General features: G+C 42.3%; 1 protein-coding gene across 2 annotated transcripts in view; it reads right to left on the bottom strand.

The window, feature by feature from the left end:
* Window positions 1-16,161, bottom strand: part of LOC137375323 (chloride channel protein 2-like) — a 495,095-nt gene that overhangs the window by 318,519 nt on the left and 160,415 nt on the right. For both annotated transcript variants that reach the window (XM_068042304.1, XM_068042305.1), the window contains exon 3: window positions 12,329-12,457. In XM_068042304.1, coding sequence (XP_067898405.1) covers window positions 12,329-12,457 — 129 coding nt within the window. The remainder of the gene's footprint in view (window positions 1-12,328; window positions 12,458-16,161) is intronic.

The following is a 16,161-nucleotide window of genomic DNA, read 5'->3' as shown; positions in this document are numbered from 1 at the left end:
GGTTACATTAGCTACCCTCCAATCTGTAGGAACTGTTCCAGAGTCTATAGAATCTTGGAAGATGACCACCAATGCATCCACTATTTCTAGGGTCACTTCCTTAAGTACTCTGGGATGCATACCATCAGGCCCTGGGGATTTATCGGCCTTCAATCCCATCAATTTCCCCAACACCATTTCTCTACCAATACTTTGTTCCTTCAGTTCCTCTCTCTCACTAAACCCTGTGTTCCCCAACATTTCTAGTATGATATTTGTGTCCTCCTTTGTGAAGACAGAACCAAAGTATGCATTTAGTTGGTCAGCTATTTCTTTGTTCCCCATAATAAATTCCCCTGTTTCTGACTGTAAGGGACCTACATTTGTCTTCACCAATCTTTTTCTCTTCACATACCTATAGAAACATTTACAGTCAGTTTTTATGTTCCCCACAAGCTTACTTTCATACTCTATTTTCCCCTTCTTAATCAATCCCTTGGTCCTCCTTTGCTGAATTCTAAACTGCTCCCAATCCTCAAGTCTGTTGTTTTTTCTGGTGAATTTATATGCCTCTTACTTGGATCTAATGCTATCTCTAATTTCCCTTGTAAGCCATGGTTTGGCTACCTTTCCCGTTTTACTTTTGCGCCAGATAGAGGTAAACAATTGTTGCAGTTCATCCATGCGCTCTTTAAATGTTTGCCATTGCCTAGCCACCGTCATCCCTTTAAGTAATGTGTCCCTATCTGTCATAGCCAATTGATGAACTGACAGCCAATTTTTCAGTGCACCAGTTTTCATTTTCTATCGACTTGGAAAACATTACCAAGATTTTTAATTTCAAACCAAGTAAAAATGACAGTGAGACTTGGAAATGAGTCTCTAAAAAGAGTTTGAACTATCACTCTCTGAATTGCAATGGTGACAATGTTCTGATGATGACCCAACAATATACAGTTTAAAAAGCCAATTTACACAAAAAGGCCTCTCACATCCTCAGGCCTCCCATGCTTCATAGCTAATGCAATACTTTTGAAGTATAGTCACTATTATTACACAGATATATACTGCAGATAACTTTATACACAGCAAGACTCCACAAACAGTGATGAGGTAAATAACCAGTTAATCTGTTTCGGTGGTGTTGCTTGAGAAATAAATGTTGGTGCAGACTTTGCGAGAACACCCCTGCTCTGCTTCAATTACTGTAATGTCATGGACTCTTTTACACCCACCTGAACAGGCAGACAGGTCTTTAATGTGGCATCTCAGATGAATTATGATACCTATGATAATGCAGACCCCCCTCAATGCTGCATTAAAGCGTTCACCTAGATTTATGTTCAAGTCCTGCAGTGGAAGATGAATTTATAACCTTCAGACTCTAAAGCAATGGTCAGAATTTAACTCGACCCCTGGGAGGGGCTAGGAGACGGGGGGTGGGGGGGTGGTGGTGGGGGTGGCGGGACATAAAATTGTGTGGGAAGCAGAGGGTGCTGTGCCAGCCGCCTCCGCGCCCCCGCTATTATTTAATCAGCGGTGGGGAAGATGGCAAACGGCCCGCCCATCCTTAGGCCAATTGAGGCCCTTCAATGGCCAATTAATACATGGTGGCCTCCTTGTGGGCTGGGGGCACCCTCCTGATTGGGCAACTCCCCCCCCCCCACCCAAAAAAAACCCTCTGCCCTAAACTCCAACACCAACCCCCTTGCCGGAGTCTAGCCAACAGTTCCCAGTGGCCCTGTCCCCAATTTACCTTTTCTGGGGCCTCCTCCATTGTTGCTGGTCCTGATTGGGTGCAGTCCCAGCATGACCACTGGGGTGGGGGGTGTACTAGTGTTGGGGGCAGTTGGGACTTTGGGGGCAGCCCTCAGTGGGGCCATCTGGCCACCATAGGTAAAATACAGCGCAGTGGCAGTTAATTGGCCACTTAAGGGCCTTGCTTGGCCTGGGGCAGATGGGCCATTTCTCGCCACCCTGCGTAAAATTGCAGTGGACACGGGAAGGCATCGGGAATGGCACACCCCCGCCACCAGCCCACTCGTTGGGGACCATAAAATTTGGCCACAGTACAGAAGGAAGCCATTTGACCCATTGTATCTGTGCTGGCTCTTCCCACTCCCTTTCCCCAAATATTTATCCAACTCCCTTTTGAAAGTGTTCACTGAGTTTGCTTCCACTATCCTTTCAGCCTATGCACTCCCAGATCGTAGCAACTGATCCAGCCTCTGATTATTTTGCCAATTACCTTTATTTTGTGTCCTCTGATTATCAACCCTTCTGCAACTGGAAAACGTTTGAAGAGTCCTGGTAAAATGCTGTACAATACCTGACGTGTCCATGTGATATGACTTTCAATTAAAAGAAATTGTGTGGTTAAAAAAATCCATTACTTGCCATTATCTCAGAATACGTTTTGTAAATCTCATTACTTCTCAAAGGATGGAGTTGAAACAGTTTGGATTTTCAATTGTCATACCCATTCCCCTTTGTTGTAAAATTTTCCAATTATCTACTTACAATATTATTTCCCTGATGCATGGCTAATATGAAAAAACCCTTCTTAAAGTCCTAATTAGGATTTTTTTTTATTAGCTAATTACTCACTATTTGCTATAAAACTAACATTCAGCCTAAAGCTCCTCTGTAAAACCCACAGATGATATTTTGACCTACCTTTCTCTGGCATTTATTTAGAGATACAGCACTGAAACAGGCCCTTCGGCCCACCGAGTCTGTGCCGACCATCAACTACCCACTTGCACCAATCCTACACTAATCCCATATTCCCACCACATCCCCACATTCCCCTACCACCTGCCTATACTAGGGGCAATTTATAATGGCCAATTTACCTGTCAACCTGCAAGTCTTTTGGTGGTGGGAGGAAACCGGAGTACCCGGCGAAAACCCACGCAGACACAGGGAGAACTTGCAAACTCCACACAACATTTAGGCAACATTTTCTTGAAAAATATAATTTTCTGTGGATTCAAGCCCTTTTCAATACCTTCATACTTTTAGGAGTTGGTACTTTAGTAGTCAACATGTAAGCCAACACAACAAAATAGTTCACAGATCACAGGGGATATTTTGGAAAATTGGGCTTGTAAGTTGGAATTTACCAAAGGAAAAGCTAAAATTTAAAGGAAAATAGCCACAAAGTTATAAATCAAAGTATTGCTGAAATTCACTGATCCTGCACTCCGAGTGAAATCATCTTGCTTTGTAAAGAGGACAGAATGGACATTATGGGGCTACAATAGAACTGAGTCTCTGACCCACATTACTGTCAGCACAGTATATCACTCCGTATGGGATCAGTGAATTTCCCTGCCTATTTCAGACTTGGCAAAAAAGTGACTGACAAAATAAATATGAAACAAAAAACTGAGTCTGTGGGCAAGTGATGGAGTGCTGCCACACTCAAACCTTTGGTGCTGGCAAAGTGGGGGCGTTACTATATGATGGTGTGTTCCAAGCCCTGCAGAGATGATTGGGACATCACACCAGATGTGAACAATCAGGCTCTGGCATTTACTGATCTTCCTTGTTCTTTGAGCCTTTTTTTTACCATCTACCATTTCAGCCATGAATATGCATTTGTGATACTTCAAAACCATCTCCAATCAATACTTGACTTGCTGACTTCCATGGAAATCTTTTTCTATACCTCGTCATTCCCGAAGGCCCTGCGAAAGTTTGCATCACAAGAGATGTTATCACGCTCTCTTTTTTGAGCTATTTCTGTTCTATGAAAGTCTTTGAAAATGTTTACACTCCAGCAGATTTCAGATAATTGATGTAAAGCTCGCCATTGCACTAGTCAAAGAGTAGTTCTCCCAATGTCTTTGCCAACATTCCTTTCATAGTCAACAACACTAGGAAGCCAGATTAATGAGCTGTCCATCTCATTTTCTGGGATCTTGCTGGGTACATTTGGCTGCGGCATTTGCCAACATAAGAACAGTGATTTCTAACACTTCAAATGTAATTCATTGGTTGCGGCAAATACACAACAATTTACATTTATATAGCACCTTTAATGTAGAAAAATGCAGCAAGGCTCTTCATCAAGTCAGAAGAAAATAAATAGTGACATTCTTGATAAAAGTTAATGCCAGTTGGCAGGAATGTCCTGTCACTGAGCAAGTGAGGGCAGCCCAGCTAAGCTGTTGCAGATGTGTTTTGCAGAGCTATGTCTGGCTGCTGAATGATGGATTTTATTCGGCCACAAGGCCAAGGTAACGATGACAGCTAAGTGTGCTGTAAAACATTGGGGAAATGAGGTAAAATCACAAGGCATGGCCACAGCTTCCTGGTTCTCTGCTATGTTGCTGTTTTGGGGGGGGGGGGTGGGGGAGTAAAAAAGTGCATTTAAAATTCCGCAGCACTTTGGACAGTGGGAGAGGCAATTAACCTGAATGGCTGATTGTGGCTTTAGCACAAGGCTACGTGAGATTTATATAGGGTGTACAAGGGGTCTAGTTAGGTGCATGAGTGTGTATAAGAAGGCAACTGGAGCAATTGCAAGATAGGATGTGTTAATGGCTTGCTGAGATTTTATCTGAACTGTTGAATTTGTGAGTGTTCATTATATAATGTTATTTTTAGGGCTGCATAGTAGTGTGGATGAGTAAACTGTCATGGCAACTGTATCTCAGAATTTTTTTTTACTGTAATGTGAGTGGGAAGAATTCTTTTTTGCTCTGACAGTCACAGAAACTTTATGCTTAAGATTTGCTGGAATTCACAGGGTATTTCATGCAGCTTTCTAATGGGAGAAATTCTTCTGAATGATCCTGCCCAAAATAGGTAGGAGCACAGCAGAAAATGTGACAAAATTCAAGTGGGAAGGCCTATCAGCACTGCACTACAGCTGAGATTTCCCTCCCCTACCCATCAGGACAGCTTCTTTCTTCCCCACTGCTGCAAGTATATGGTGGCGTGGGAGTCAGGCCCAGGTTTCCAGTGGATTTTCCATCTTTCTGCCCGCTTGCTGCCTCTTCCTAGGGCCACCAGGCTCTTACTAAAAGCCTGTCTTGCATCTATAATGTGTCCTGACCCAGGAGAATGAGTCAGGCAGGGAAGAGAGGATGGAAGTCATACTCCAGCAAAACTCAACTCCAAAGAGGAGAACTTCCCCTTCTGCTTTTGCTGTCCATGGACATTCTGGCAGATACTAATGGACGATTCACTGTATACAATTTAAATATGTAACAAAATCACACTCATCACCAACAGATTCTTGAGAGATAATACACAATTGATTATTCGGAAGTAATCCGCTCACTAAATATTTCAAAGTGCATTTCAACAGATATAATGGGATAACAAAAAGTTAAACATTGGTTTGTATTAAGTTAACTATAGTTTACAAACAGAAAAACTTTACTGTAGCAAGTTTAGTTTTAAGGTTGTCTAACTGGTGGTTTATTCAGAAATGACAATTGCGCATGGACAATCTCAATCTTAACTAGGATCTGGATGTGAATAGGTTAACACTGCACATAATACTTTGTAGACATGATTACTTTTGAGCACCAAATTTCACTTCATACATTTTTTTTTAAATAAGCAATTTTCCAGTTTACCCAAGCATTGTAGTGATATCAATCAGAGATGTTTGTTATGCCTCTGCCCTTTTCAGTATATTAAAGATGACAGTGGCTTCTGAAGAAATAGAAAAGCCCCAACAGCACTAAATACCCTTGTAACCATGCACCAAAAGACATTCCGCAATGATCTTACTCCATCAAAAGTAAGTTAGCACAACATACAATTACAGAAGCAAAATAAAGCAACACATAATTAAGTCTGTTAGCATCTGTAAAGAGAAAAAATAGGTTATGACATTATGAATGTGCACCCTTCATTATCTGTTCTGTTGAAGGGTACACATCATAACTTGTCCTTTCTCCTAACAGATGCAAAATAAAATGCTGTTTATTTCCAGCTTTTCTGCTTTTCAGTTTTCAGATTTCAGTTCTCCATTTTAATTTACAGTTATCCAATTAAATGCATCAGCACTTGGTGTGTTCCTGTCACTTTATTCAACAGTTAATTTTCAGTAGCAGACTATTCAACAGATTTGGAAATTGTAGCCAACACGTTTTGTTAGTGTAGACTGTGGTGCAGATCTTCTGCTAATCTAACCTCGTGCTTAATGGAACATTCAGTACAAGTCACGTAAACTGCATTATTAAGATTCAATTTTCATTTCTTTTCCAAATAGGATCAATAATGCATTATTCAAGTAAGACCCCAGGCTGTCACTCTTCATCAGTTACACACTGTCACAATGGCAAAAAAAAACAATGTGGTTATGCATTTGAGATTAATGAAACGACAAAGTGCAGCAGCAATGGAAACATTCCATAAAAATATCTTGAGCTTAGACCCAATAATAATTTGCAACGTTCTTGTGCTGTCAGATATATTATTGGCATTCATGTTGTTGTGTTTACAAGCAGACTTCGCTTCATTAACAACAATTTGCAACAAATACAAAACAGTTATCCCCACACTCCAGTGCCTCCCTAGGAGGCAGTAGCACTACCCAGGCAGGACGGTCAAATCAGAATAATATTATTACTACTATTTCAAGCATTTTTGCTTACCTGGAGTGGGATTTGGATTTAATGCAGTGATGCACAATTTAATTCACAATTCACTCAGTTTCAAAAGTGGTGCAACGGCACAATACAGTCCATTGACTTTTTGCCAACAGCCATGTTGTTGGGGGTGAAGGCTGAATATTGCAGAGGCCTGGTGTTTTCCAGCATGAAGTGGAGAACAACTGAAGGATTATCAACATTGGCTCCTCTTACACACTCTCTAACAATCAGATCATGAATGGCAGAAGCCTGGAGGAGGGTGCCTATTGGCCCTCTCAGAATGAGCGTGGCAGGTGGTTTGCACATGCATCTAAGGACAGGACAATATAATTATCTTAGCAAAGCAAAAAATTAAGCCTGATCTTTTGCTTTGAAATGTAACTTGATTTTGAATGCTATTTGAAATGGCAGAAGCAGTAGATATGTTCTTGGGTAGTTATTTAGCCAAGATAAAGGATGAGATTTGTCAAATGAAGCCCTGTCTTTTATACTATAGTTCTTCATCATTTTCTTTTTAAAGTAATTTTTTAAATCAAAGTTAATGATATTTTTAGGCGTGTGTTGTATTTGTGATGGATGGACTAATGATATGGGACAAAGCATAGAAGAAGGCCTATGAAATTCTGGTGCTAAAACAGGTGGGCAAAGAGGAATGGAGTGAAAATGCAGAGTATGCTGGACTGGCAGGAACCAATAAATCAATCGGGATGTCTAAATTAGCCTTTCAGTGATTCACCTAATTAAAACAACGTAAAAGTTTGGATCCAAATGGTACAACTATAATGGATTTAGACGCCCTGATCTTTGGCGTAAACTTGGCTCTTGATTTTTTAACTATAGTCCAAGAAACCTCTGCATCAGTTCAGTGCAACCACGCGTGATTATGTGTGCATCACTATTTTAAAGAGCAGTCAGCTTTCCCTGGTTATGCAGTGGTTTGACTTCTGTCATGCAGGCACCCACCTGCCAAGAATGAGGCACATTAATTTCACCACATGGACATTAAATTTCAAATTGTTGCTGGGAAGAAGAGAACGCCTGTTACATGGAATTGCCAAGCCCCTGGCCGGAAAGACATTTTTGCATATTAGCAGACAGTGTTGGTACAAAGGAGCTATCCCCTGCTCCCATACAATCCTCAAAACAGATCTGGTCAAACTAGTCAGTCAGGTGACCACCCGGCTGGCCAACTTGGGAGTTTTAAGTTGTAGAGACAGTGTTTGAATTGGCAGAAAGCTACTTGCTCCTGGACTGAGGCAGACCTCCTCTCCTGTCTGCTCCCATCTCTTTCTCACGGAACTCCAAAACCCCCTGAAGACACATGAACCCCAAGAGAGAAAAGTCTCCTACAGTGAACAAGTTTTAAGAAGAATACTGGGCCCCAACAAAAAGCAAGATCTACCTACAATCAAGGACTACAGCGAGCTCGAAGCACAGTAACAAAAAAACCCTCTTCAGAGATTGCCTCAAACTTTTCCACTTTATTTTTCTTCTGCTCTTTCTGTCCCTATCTCCATGTGTATATTGTGTATGCATGCTAGCGTGGGCACATCATGTATCCGTAGGCATTAACCGAATTAGAGTTTAGGTTTACTAAAGTTTCACCTTTCTTCTTTAAACCTAAGAAAGACTGTTGGTGCTCATTTCTTTACCTTATAATTGGAAAGCATTGAACAAGGATTCACCAAGGGGGAGCTAAAAACACTGTTTAAAAATAAAACCCTGTTACAGTAAGACCAGGTGAAAGCTGAAAAGGAACTCTAGACCTCTTTCTCACCTGGTCGTAACACTTCATTTTACTCAAAGCTGCTATGGTACAATGTGGGTCGATCTGGTGACCTTTCCCCTCTATGGTACTGATTGTTTAATTCCATGTCAATCCTCCAGATCTATATAATTATTGAAACAGTTGACCCATTTCCATTTGACCTATTAGCAGAGAACACACTTTTTCACCACCCCCCCCCCCCCCTCATCATCTAACAGTTGTAGAGAGAAAAATATAGACTGCAAATTTGGTCCCATAATCATCCCATTTTCAGCCTGAATAGGGCAGTAGCAAGACAGATTTTCTTTTAATAATTTACCACTGACTTGCTGCCTGAGCCCACCTATTGCGATTTTAGGACGAGCCCGTCTGAAACAGGCAGAGACCGATGAAGTATTTAGAACTCTGGTGCAATTCTGATTTGTTGTCCAGTGAAACTGGTCAAAACCAGCAGTCCTGGACCACTGATGGCTGAGCAAAAACATTAAGGGCTGGATTTTACCTGCCCGTTAGGGATGGGGGGACAGTGGTGTGGGTGCCCATAAAATGGCATAGGAAGGCGGGAGGGGGGCATTGGGGGGCGGGGGTGTTGAGTTCCTGTCACTTTCCCACTGCTTTGGCATTTTACCAGTGGTGGGGAAGGTGGAGGATGGCCCATCTGCCCAGAGGCCAATTGAGCCACTTAAGTGGCCAATTAAGGACCTCTTCCCACTGTTGCTGGCATTTTACCAGCGGTGGGTGGTCCCTCCACTGCATGCAGGAGACCGCGTGGTGAACCCTGGAGGCCTCCCTGCGGTCTCAGGAGGGGGGCCCTCCTAATGAGGCACTCTGTGGCCCATGGAGGGGTCCCCCAGCAACAATGGCCGCCACCACGGAAACACCTCCCCCTTGCCCTCACCATCCCCATCCCTCCTCCGCCTTGCCAGGGTCTGCCTAGTGGGTCCTGGTGATTCCAGACCCCACTCATCTTGTTGCAAGGGCAGCATCTATCGCTGCATCCTCTCAGCTGGGTGCAGTGCCAGTGGCGCTGCTGAGACTGAAGAGCTGCCAGCTCTTGGAGGGGGTCTTTCGTCCTTTAAAGGACATGAGTCCTGATGGCAACTAGTTAGTTGCTGGATGTACCCAAAATGCAGCCGGGGCCCCCACAAACAGCCGAGGCCGGGTTGCCCCCAGCTTTCAAGCCCGTTGTCAGGACCCTCACCACCCTGACTAAATTGAGCCCTAAGGGTAAATCACTTTGCTTCCACTTCCATCATTAATTTTCTTCATGAAAGTGACTGGTCAATTTACTTCTGGGCCATGTAAAGTGTGCTCTGTAACTCAGCATTAAAAGATGTGAAGAGTTGATTCTATCTCTAGTTTTCTCTCCATCCCTGTGAAAGGGGCACCTCTTCATTTTATGGGGTCTCGTCTGATGCGTCAGCTGTAATCAACAAATCATGATGCAAACCCATTGATCCATGTCAAAATGTGTTGATTGATGGCAATTGTTACACCAATACTCTGTACGTACATTCAAGCAGGTTAGTGTATAAAAGCCATTTTAAGTTTGTATAAGAAAGTTATTAGAAATTTTTACAAAACATATTACTCTTAGATTGCCAGCAGGTATTGGGAACATTTCAGATCCTATGTTGGTTATTGCTATATTTCTCACAAAGCATGACATTGAAACATGTCATCCAATATCTACCAACTTATAATTTCCTAAAAGGTTTTCTCTGAATTGGTGAGACAGAACAGTGATAGGTCGTTATTGAGTTTATACAAGTTAAACAAACAACTTTTGGACATTAGGTTCCAATCTGAATACATATTATTCTTACGATCTCCAAAGTCTTTTCTTTTTGGAATTGGCAAGACTGTAGATTCAGCTTTGTGTATTGATTTTTATTTAAGGCAAAATGTAAAACTTTTTTTTTTGGTGGGGAGAGGAAAGAACAGTGGTAGTTTCCAGTCAAGCTATGGACTATAATACTTATTCTGAATTAACTTCAGCATTGTGTCAGCGTCAAAGATGTTGGGAGTGATATTTATGAGGGGTGATTATTCAGAGAGCACAGACCCATTTAAACAAAGGGAGCTGTGTTTATTTTTCATAGTTATATGCAATGAAAACAGGTTATATTGGCCCAGATTTTGCTGTCTGCTTCAAAGGACTGGCTTTCGCTGCTCACCTAGTGAACAGTTGCCGAGATACCTTTTGCGGGCCTGTCAGTGGAGATTTCTACTTTTCAGGTGTCTGATTTAATGTGGCGTCCTCTGCAGGGGAACTGGTATCTTTGAGCAAGGAAGCTCGTCAACCAATCAGATTGAAGAATTCTTACTGAGACTGTAAACCAGAAGTAAAAAGTAGGAAATATAAATGACATTTAAATGATGGTACAGGAAGCAAAATAAAGATTTGGACATACACATGGGATTAAAGTAGAGACTAAAAACAAAAAACTCCAAAAAAAATTTAAAATCTGCAAATTAACTTTCTTCTAAGGGAATGAGGCTCTGCCCTTCTAAAATTATTTTTTTTTCAGGGCTACAGAGGTTGTTCAGCAGTACTTATCACTACTGCACCATTAAAGGCTCAGTTACTCCTGACTGAATAAACCCTAACTTTTTAAATCTGTCTTTAGAGCAAGAATAGTGAGTAATTAGACTAGGTTAATGCATTTACAGTGACCTCTGTGCAGATTCCATCTGCAAAGACTACAACAGCAAAGCCTATGGAGGAGCAGGGTACCTCTGACAACAACTTCTGGATTTCCACATTTAACTGTGCATATCAGACATCAGAAGTTGCTGTTAGCTTTACATTGTAATAACAGTGAGTACCAACAGCCTTACCATTATTAGTGCAGAAAACTCCAGACCAATATCAAACAAAAAGTGCGAGAATAACAGGTTAATGACAATTACAACTAACTTTCACAGTAAAGATCTCCACAGAGTAAGATTTCCTTTGTTTGCTATTTGTAGCAAAATCATAAATGTAAATAGACTGCCAAAAAACAGGGAATAAGCCCCACCCCCCACCACCACGTCATGAAAAAAATACACATACACGGGTAAACAACCGGGTTCCAGCTATAATTAATGCAATAGTAAACATCGGTAACTTAGGGATAATGTGAATTTTAGCTCTGTTTGAAATGGTCAGAAGCAGTAACAAAGCAGAGGCTTGGCTCGCATCACCCATGTGGGTTAATGTGCTGTATGATCCATTCATCAGTTCCCCTATTTCTCATTACTGCATGAGATTATAATTGTTTTAAAAATGTTTTTTTAAATTCTTTCATGGAATGTACAAGCATTTGTTGCCTATCCCTAATTGCATTTGACAACTGGGTGACTTACTAGGTAATTTCAGAGGGCAGTTAAGAGCCAACCACATTGCTGCGGATCTGGAGTCACATCTAGGCCAGACCAGGTAAGGATGGCAGATTTCCCTCCCTAAAGGACATTAGTGAACCAGATGGGTTTTTAACGACAATCAATAGTTTCATGGCACCATTACTGAGAGAACAGCTTTCAATTAGTTTTCAATGCCAGATTTCTTTTTATTAATTAATTGAATTTAAATTGCACCAGCTGGGATTTGAACCCATGTCCCCAGGTCATTAGCCTAGGCCTCTGGATTACTAGTCCAGCGACTTTACCAGTACACCACCGTCTCCCTGTTGCACACTGGTATAAGTTATTTTAAGATCATGTACAAAATAGTGTCATAACAATTTTGTGAGACACTTCTTCATTGACATTTCACAGTTCAGATCTTTGAAGCAAGTATTCATTAACTGAAGACCACCTTTGAGGGCAGTGATGGAGTTGCATTGATGAAAGAAAAAGGTATAAATGATTTATAGAAGAGTCATAACACTGAAATGATCAAAGTTATGTTACTTTTAATTATTGCAGCATATACATTAACATCTTTTATTTCTTCCATATCATAAAAAGTGGCACATACCTACAGCTTGAGGAGCAACAATCTGGACAAATCCTGCTGAGAAGGTTATAAGGACAACAGGGTAAGTGACCCAGGCCAAGTACTGCAGAAAAACATTGTGCTCCAGGCCACTGTACATCCATTTCTGAGCTGTGGAAACAAGCAATTATAATTAAAGTTAAACTGGAGTCCAGGGAGTCCTCAGTGCATATATCTTTAAATCTGTCCACTTTACTTGTCTAATTTGTAGCGATGTACATTATAATTAATTTTTCACCATTCCATTAAAAAATGCACATTAATAAAGCTTCTTTGCCTCCAGGATTCTGATGAAAGGTCACAGACCTGAAACATTAACTTTGTTTCTCCCTCCACAGGTGCTGCCAGACCTGCTGAGTATTTCCAGCATTTAGTGTGTTTATTTCTTTGCCATCCTGCATGGCATGCTGAAAGAAATTGTTCAATGTCATCTGTCAGCAACTACTTATGTAAGAAGTTGCATTTTCACTGTATTAATCGAACCATCATTTAATTCGCGATGTAAATTTAAGCTCACATTTCCAATGAGCAGTGTCATGACATTGATTAATGGCTTTAGATGAATCTTAAGGCCTGATTTTAACTTGGGGAGGAGGTCAGTGCGGGGGTGCTGGGGTGAGCAGCAGGCTCACCTGATTCGTCAACATGAGGCCTGGCGATTTGAGGTGGGAGTTTAAAATCAGGTCTTTGGAAAGACTGCTTTCACGTAATACAAGTTTAGGAGGATTTTTAATGATTTTAATCTGAAAATTAGCAAAACAGATCATGTATTGTTTATCCATAGTATTTACAAAGCTTAAGTGCATGCTGCTGTTTTCCACTTTCTACCTTTTCTGACTGCATAATATTATGTGAATGTACAAGACCAGAAAGTTCACCTGGCTAGTCTAAATTTGTAGAGGATGTACAACAACCCAAAGCATCTCTAATGCCTCAGTGTCAAATTTTTGCAAATATCGATCCACCTGTCTTGAATTTGCTGGTGCAGTCTGGGGATGTGTCTCTCCCACGCCCACAAAATGTGTAATTTTGGACACTTTATTCGCTGCAGTTTCTAGCATTTTTGGAGCTGACTGTAATTCAGCCTATTCAAGAGAAACTTTCTTCATCGTTGAAAAGGTACAGATATTTTAAGTATGAAAATAGAAGTAATTGCAGGAATATCAGTACAACCTTACCATGTTCTTTTTATTGGGAATCTAACCCCAGACATCATGTTAATCTATTAATTGAAACCTTTTAAAACACACATCTACAATAATCTGCAGTAACCTGGCTCAATATCACATCTATCACTATCCCACACTCATAGGAGGCGAGACAGAAGTAGGATTATCTGGATGGAGGTTATGCTGATTTAACTTTTAAACAAACAACATGAGCCATAACTGGCTGCCAAAGTAACAGTGAGGCCAATGGTGCTCACCATTATCTCTGCACAAATGGTACAGGAACAGCCATGATTTAGAATGACGGAGCAGGCTCGAAGGGCTGAATGGCCTACTCCTGCTCCTATGTGCCTATGAATTTCAGACAAAGGGCAGATGTGCCATTAAACTCAAAAATCCAAAAATTGCCTTAAGAGTAGTTCCATGAAAGCAGCATCTTGCTGTCTACCTCACCAATGCAATGCATTGAATGGCATGAAGTTGCTGTATTTGCACAGCAGATATGAACTAAACTCACCACAGACATCTAACTCTAGTCAATTTCAGTATAGGTTTTTTCCCAAAAATGTACTGTATTCATAAAATTTGTAAAAATACATTACATATCACTTCAAATTTGACATTACATAAAATGCGATACTCATCAGTTTCTTTCAAAACAGTACGTAAGCTGCCTCACTACAGTTGCCATTTCAAGCTATATTTACATTACTTGTCAAACATTCTCTGGTGCATACAGCCCACGGAGCTTCACACGATTTCTAGCCTCTCGGTTCACTGTGGCAGGTGGGCCTTACACAGTGGCCTTTCCCCATTGAGCCTTTGTAGCAGCTTTAGTGAATCTCTCAGAACATAGTCCTGGACCTTGGAATGTGCCAGTTTGCAACACTCGGTCATGGACAGCTGTTTGCACTGGAAGACCAGAAAGTTCCGGGCAGACAAAAATGCGTCTTTCACCGAGTTGATGGTCCTCCAGCAGCATTTGAAGTTTATATCGGTGTGTGTTCCTGGGAACAGCCCGTAGAGCACAGAGTCCCGCAGTGTGGAGCTGCTCAGGACAAACCTCGGCAAAAACCACTGTATCTCCAGACCTTCTTTGCAAAGGCACATTCCAGAAGGAGGTGGACAACGGTCTCTTCCCCACCACAGTCACCTTGAGGACAGCGTGCGGAGTCAGTGAAACTCCAGGTGTGCAGGAAGGATCTGACAGGGAGGACCCTTCTCACCATCAGCCAAGCTACATCTTGGTGCTTGTTTGTAATTTCTGGCGATGAGGCATTCTGCCAAATGAGTCTGACAGACTTCTCAGGGATAACCATCCGACAGGATCCACCATCTCCTTTTCCCATAAGACCTTGCGGATGTTCCATGTGAACCACTGCCTGATGGACTTGTGGTCAAAGGTGTTTTCCTGTACAAAGCTTTCCACAAGGGACAGATGGTACAGCACAGTCCAGCTGAATGGAGCATTCCGCAGCAATCTCGCCAGATCCATCCTTCACAACACTGGGAACAGATAGAAGCTCAGCACAGTGACACTTGGTGTTTGCGTACCAGGGGTTTACGCACAGCCTGATGCAGCCGCAGACAAAGGTGGCCATCAGGACAAGGGCGATGTTGGGTACGCTCTTTCCTCTTTTATCTAGAAGTTTGAACATTGTGTCCCTGCGGACACAAACCATTTTCAATCTCCAGATAAAGCAGAAGTTGGCTTGAGTGAACTCCATGGCGCAGGAGCAGAGTATGGGCCAGACCTGTGCCACGTACAGCAACACCGTGAGCACCTCGCATTTGATGACCAGATCCTTACCTGCAATGGAGAGGGAGCGCTGCTCCCACATGCCAGCCTGAATTTAATGAGCCTCCCGCTAATCCCAGTGGCAGGCCTGGCAAATGCCACTGTTCCCATCTGTCACGTAGGCACCTGCCCCACTGCAATAATGCAGCTGGCTTCCATTTTGCATAGGTAAGGTATGGGACCCCGCGATCGTTCCTTTTTTCACTCTTTCATAGGATGTGGGCTTCGCTGGCCAACATTTGTTGCCCATCCCTAATTGCCCTAGACATCGGAGTGGCTTGCTAGGCCATTTCAGAGCGCAGTTGAGAGTCGACCACATTGCTGTGGAGTCACATATAGGCCAGACCAGGTATAGACAGCAGAGTTCCTTCCCTCAAGGCCATTAGTGAATCAAATGGGTTTTTTCTACAATTGATTATAGTTCCATGGTACCATTACTGAGACTAGCTTTCAATGTCAGATTTTGTTTCTATCAATTAGTTGAATATAAATTCCACCAGCTCCCCCTGGTGGGATTTGAACCCATGTCCCCAGGGCATTAGACTAGGCCTCTGGATTACTAGTTCAGTGACTCTACCACTCTGCCACCATCTCCCCCGTGGCAGGGGTGGAAGGCGATTTGTTGATTATGGCGTCAGATGACTCCAGGACAGGCGCTGGTGCCATATTTAAAGAGGTGCCAGCCCTGCATTCACTCCTGCCTTGGAATCATTTTCAGCTTTGTGCAGCCTACAACCCTGTCTGACTGGTTCCTGTATCCCACCAACCCCCTCCCCCCCCCATTCCCACCCCAAGGAGGGCGGAAGACTATGGCCGAGGTAAGACATAGGCTCTATGGTTCAGTGATG

Source organism: Heterodontus francisci, chromosome 11 (assembly GCF_036365525.1).
Source record: "Heterodontus francisci isolate sHetFra1 chromosome 11, sHetFra1.hap1, whole genome shotgun sequence".
Lineage (NCBI taxonomy): Eukaryota > Metazoa > Chordata > Chondrichthyes > Heterodontiformes > Heterodontidae > Heterodontus > Heterodontus francisci.
This window is presented reverse-complemented; position numbering and strand designations above follow the sequence as displayed.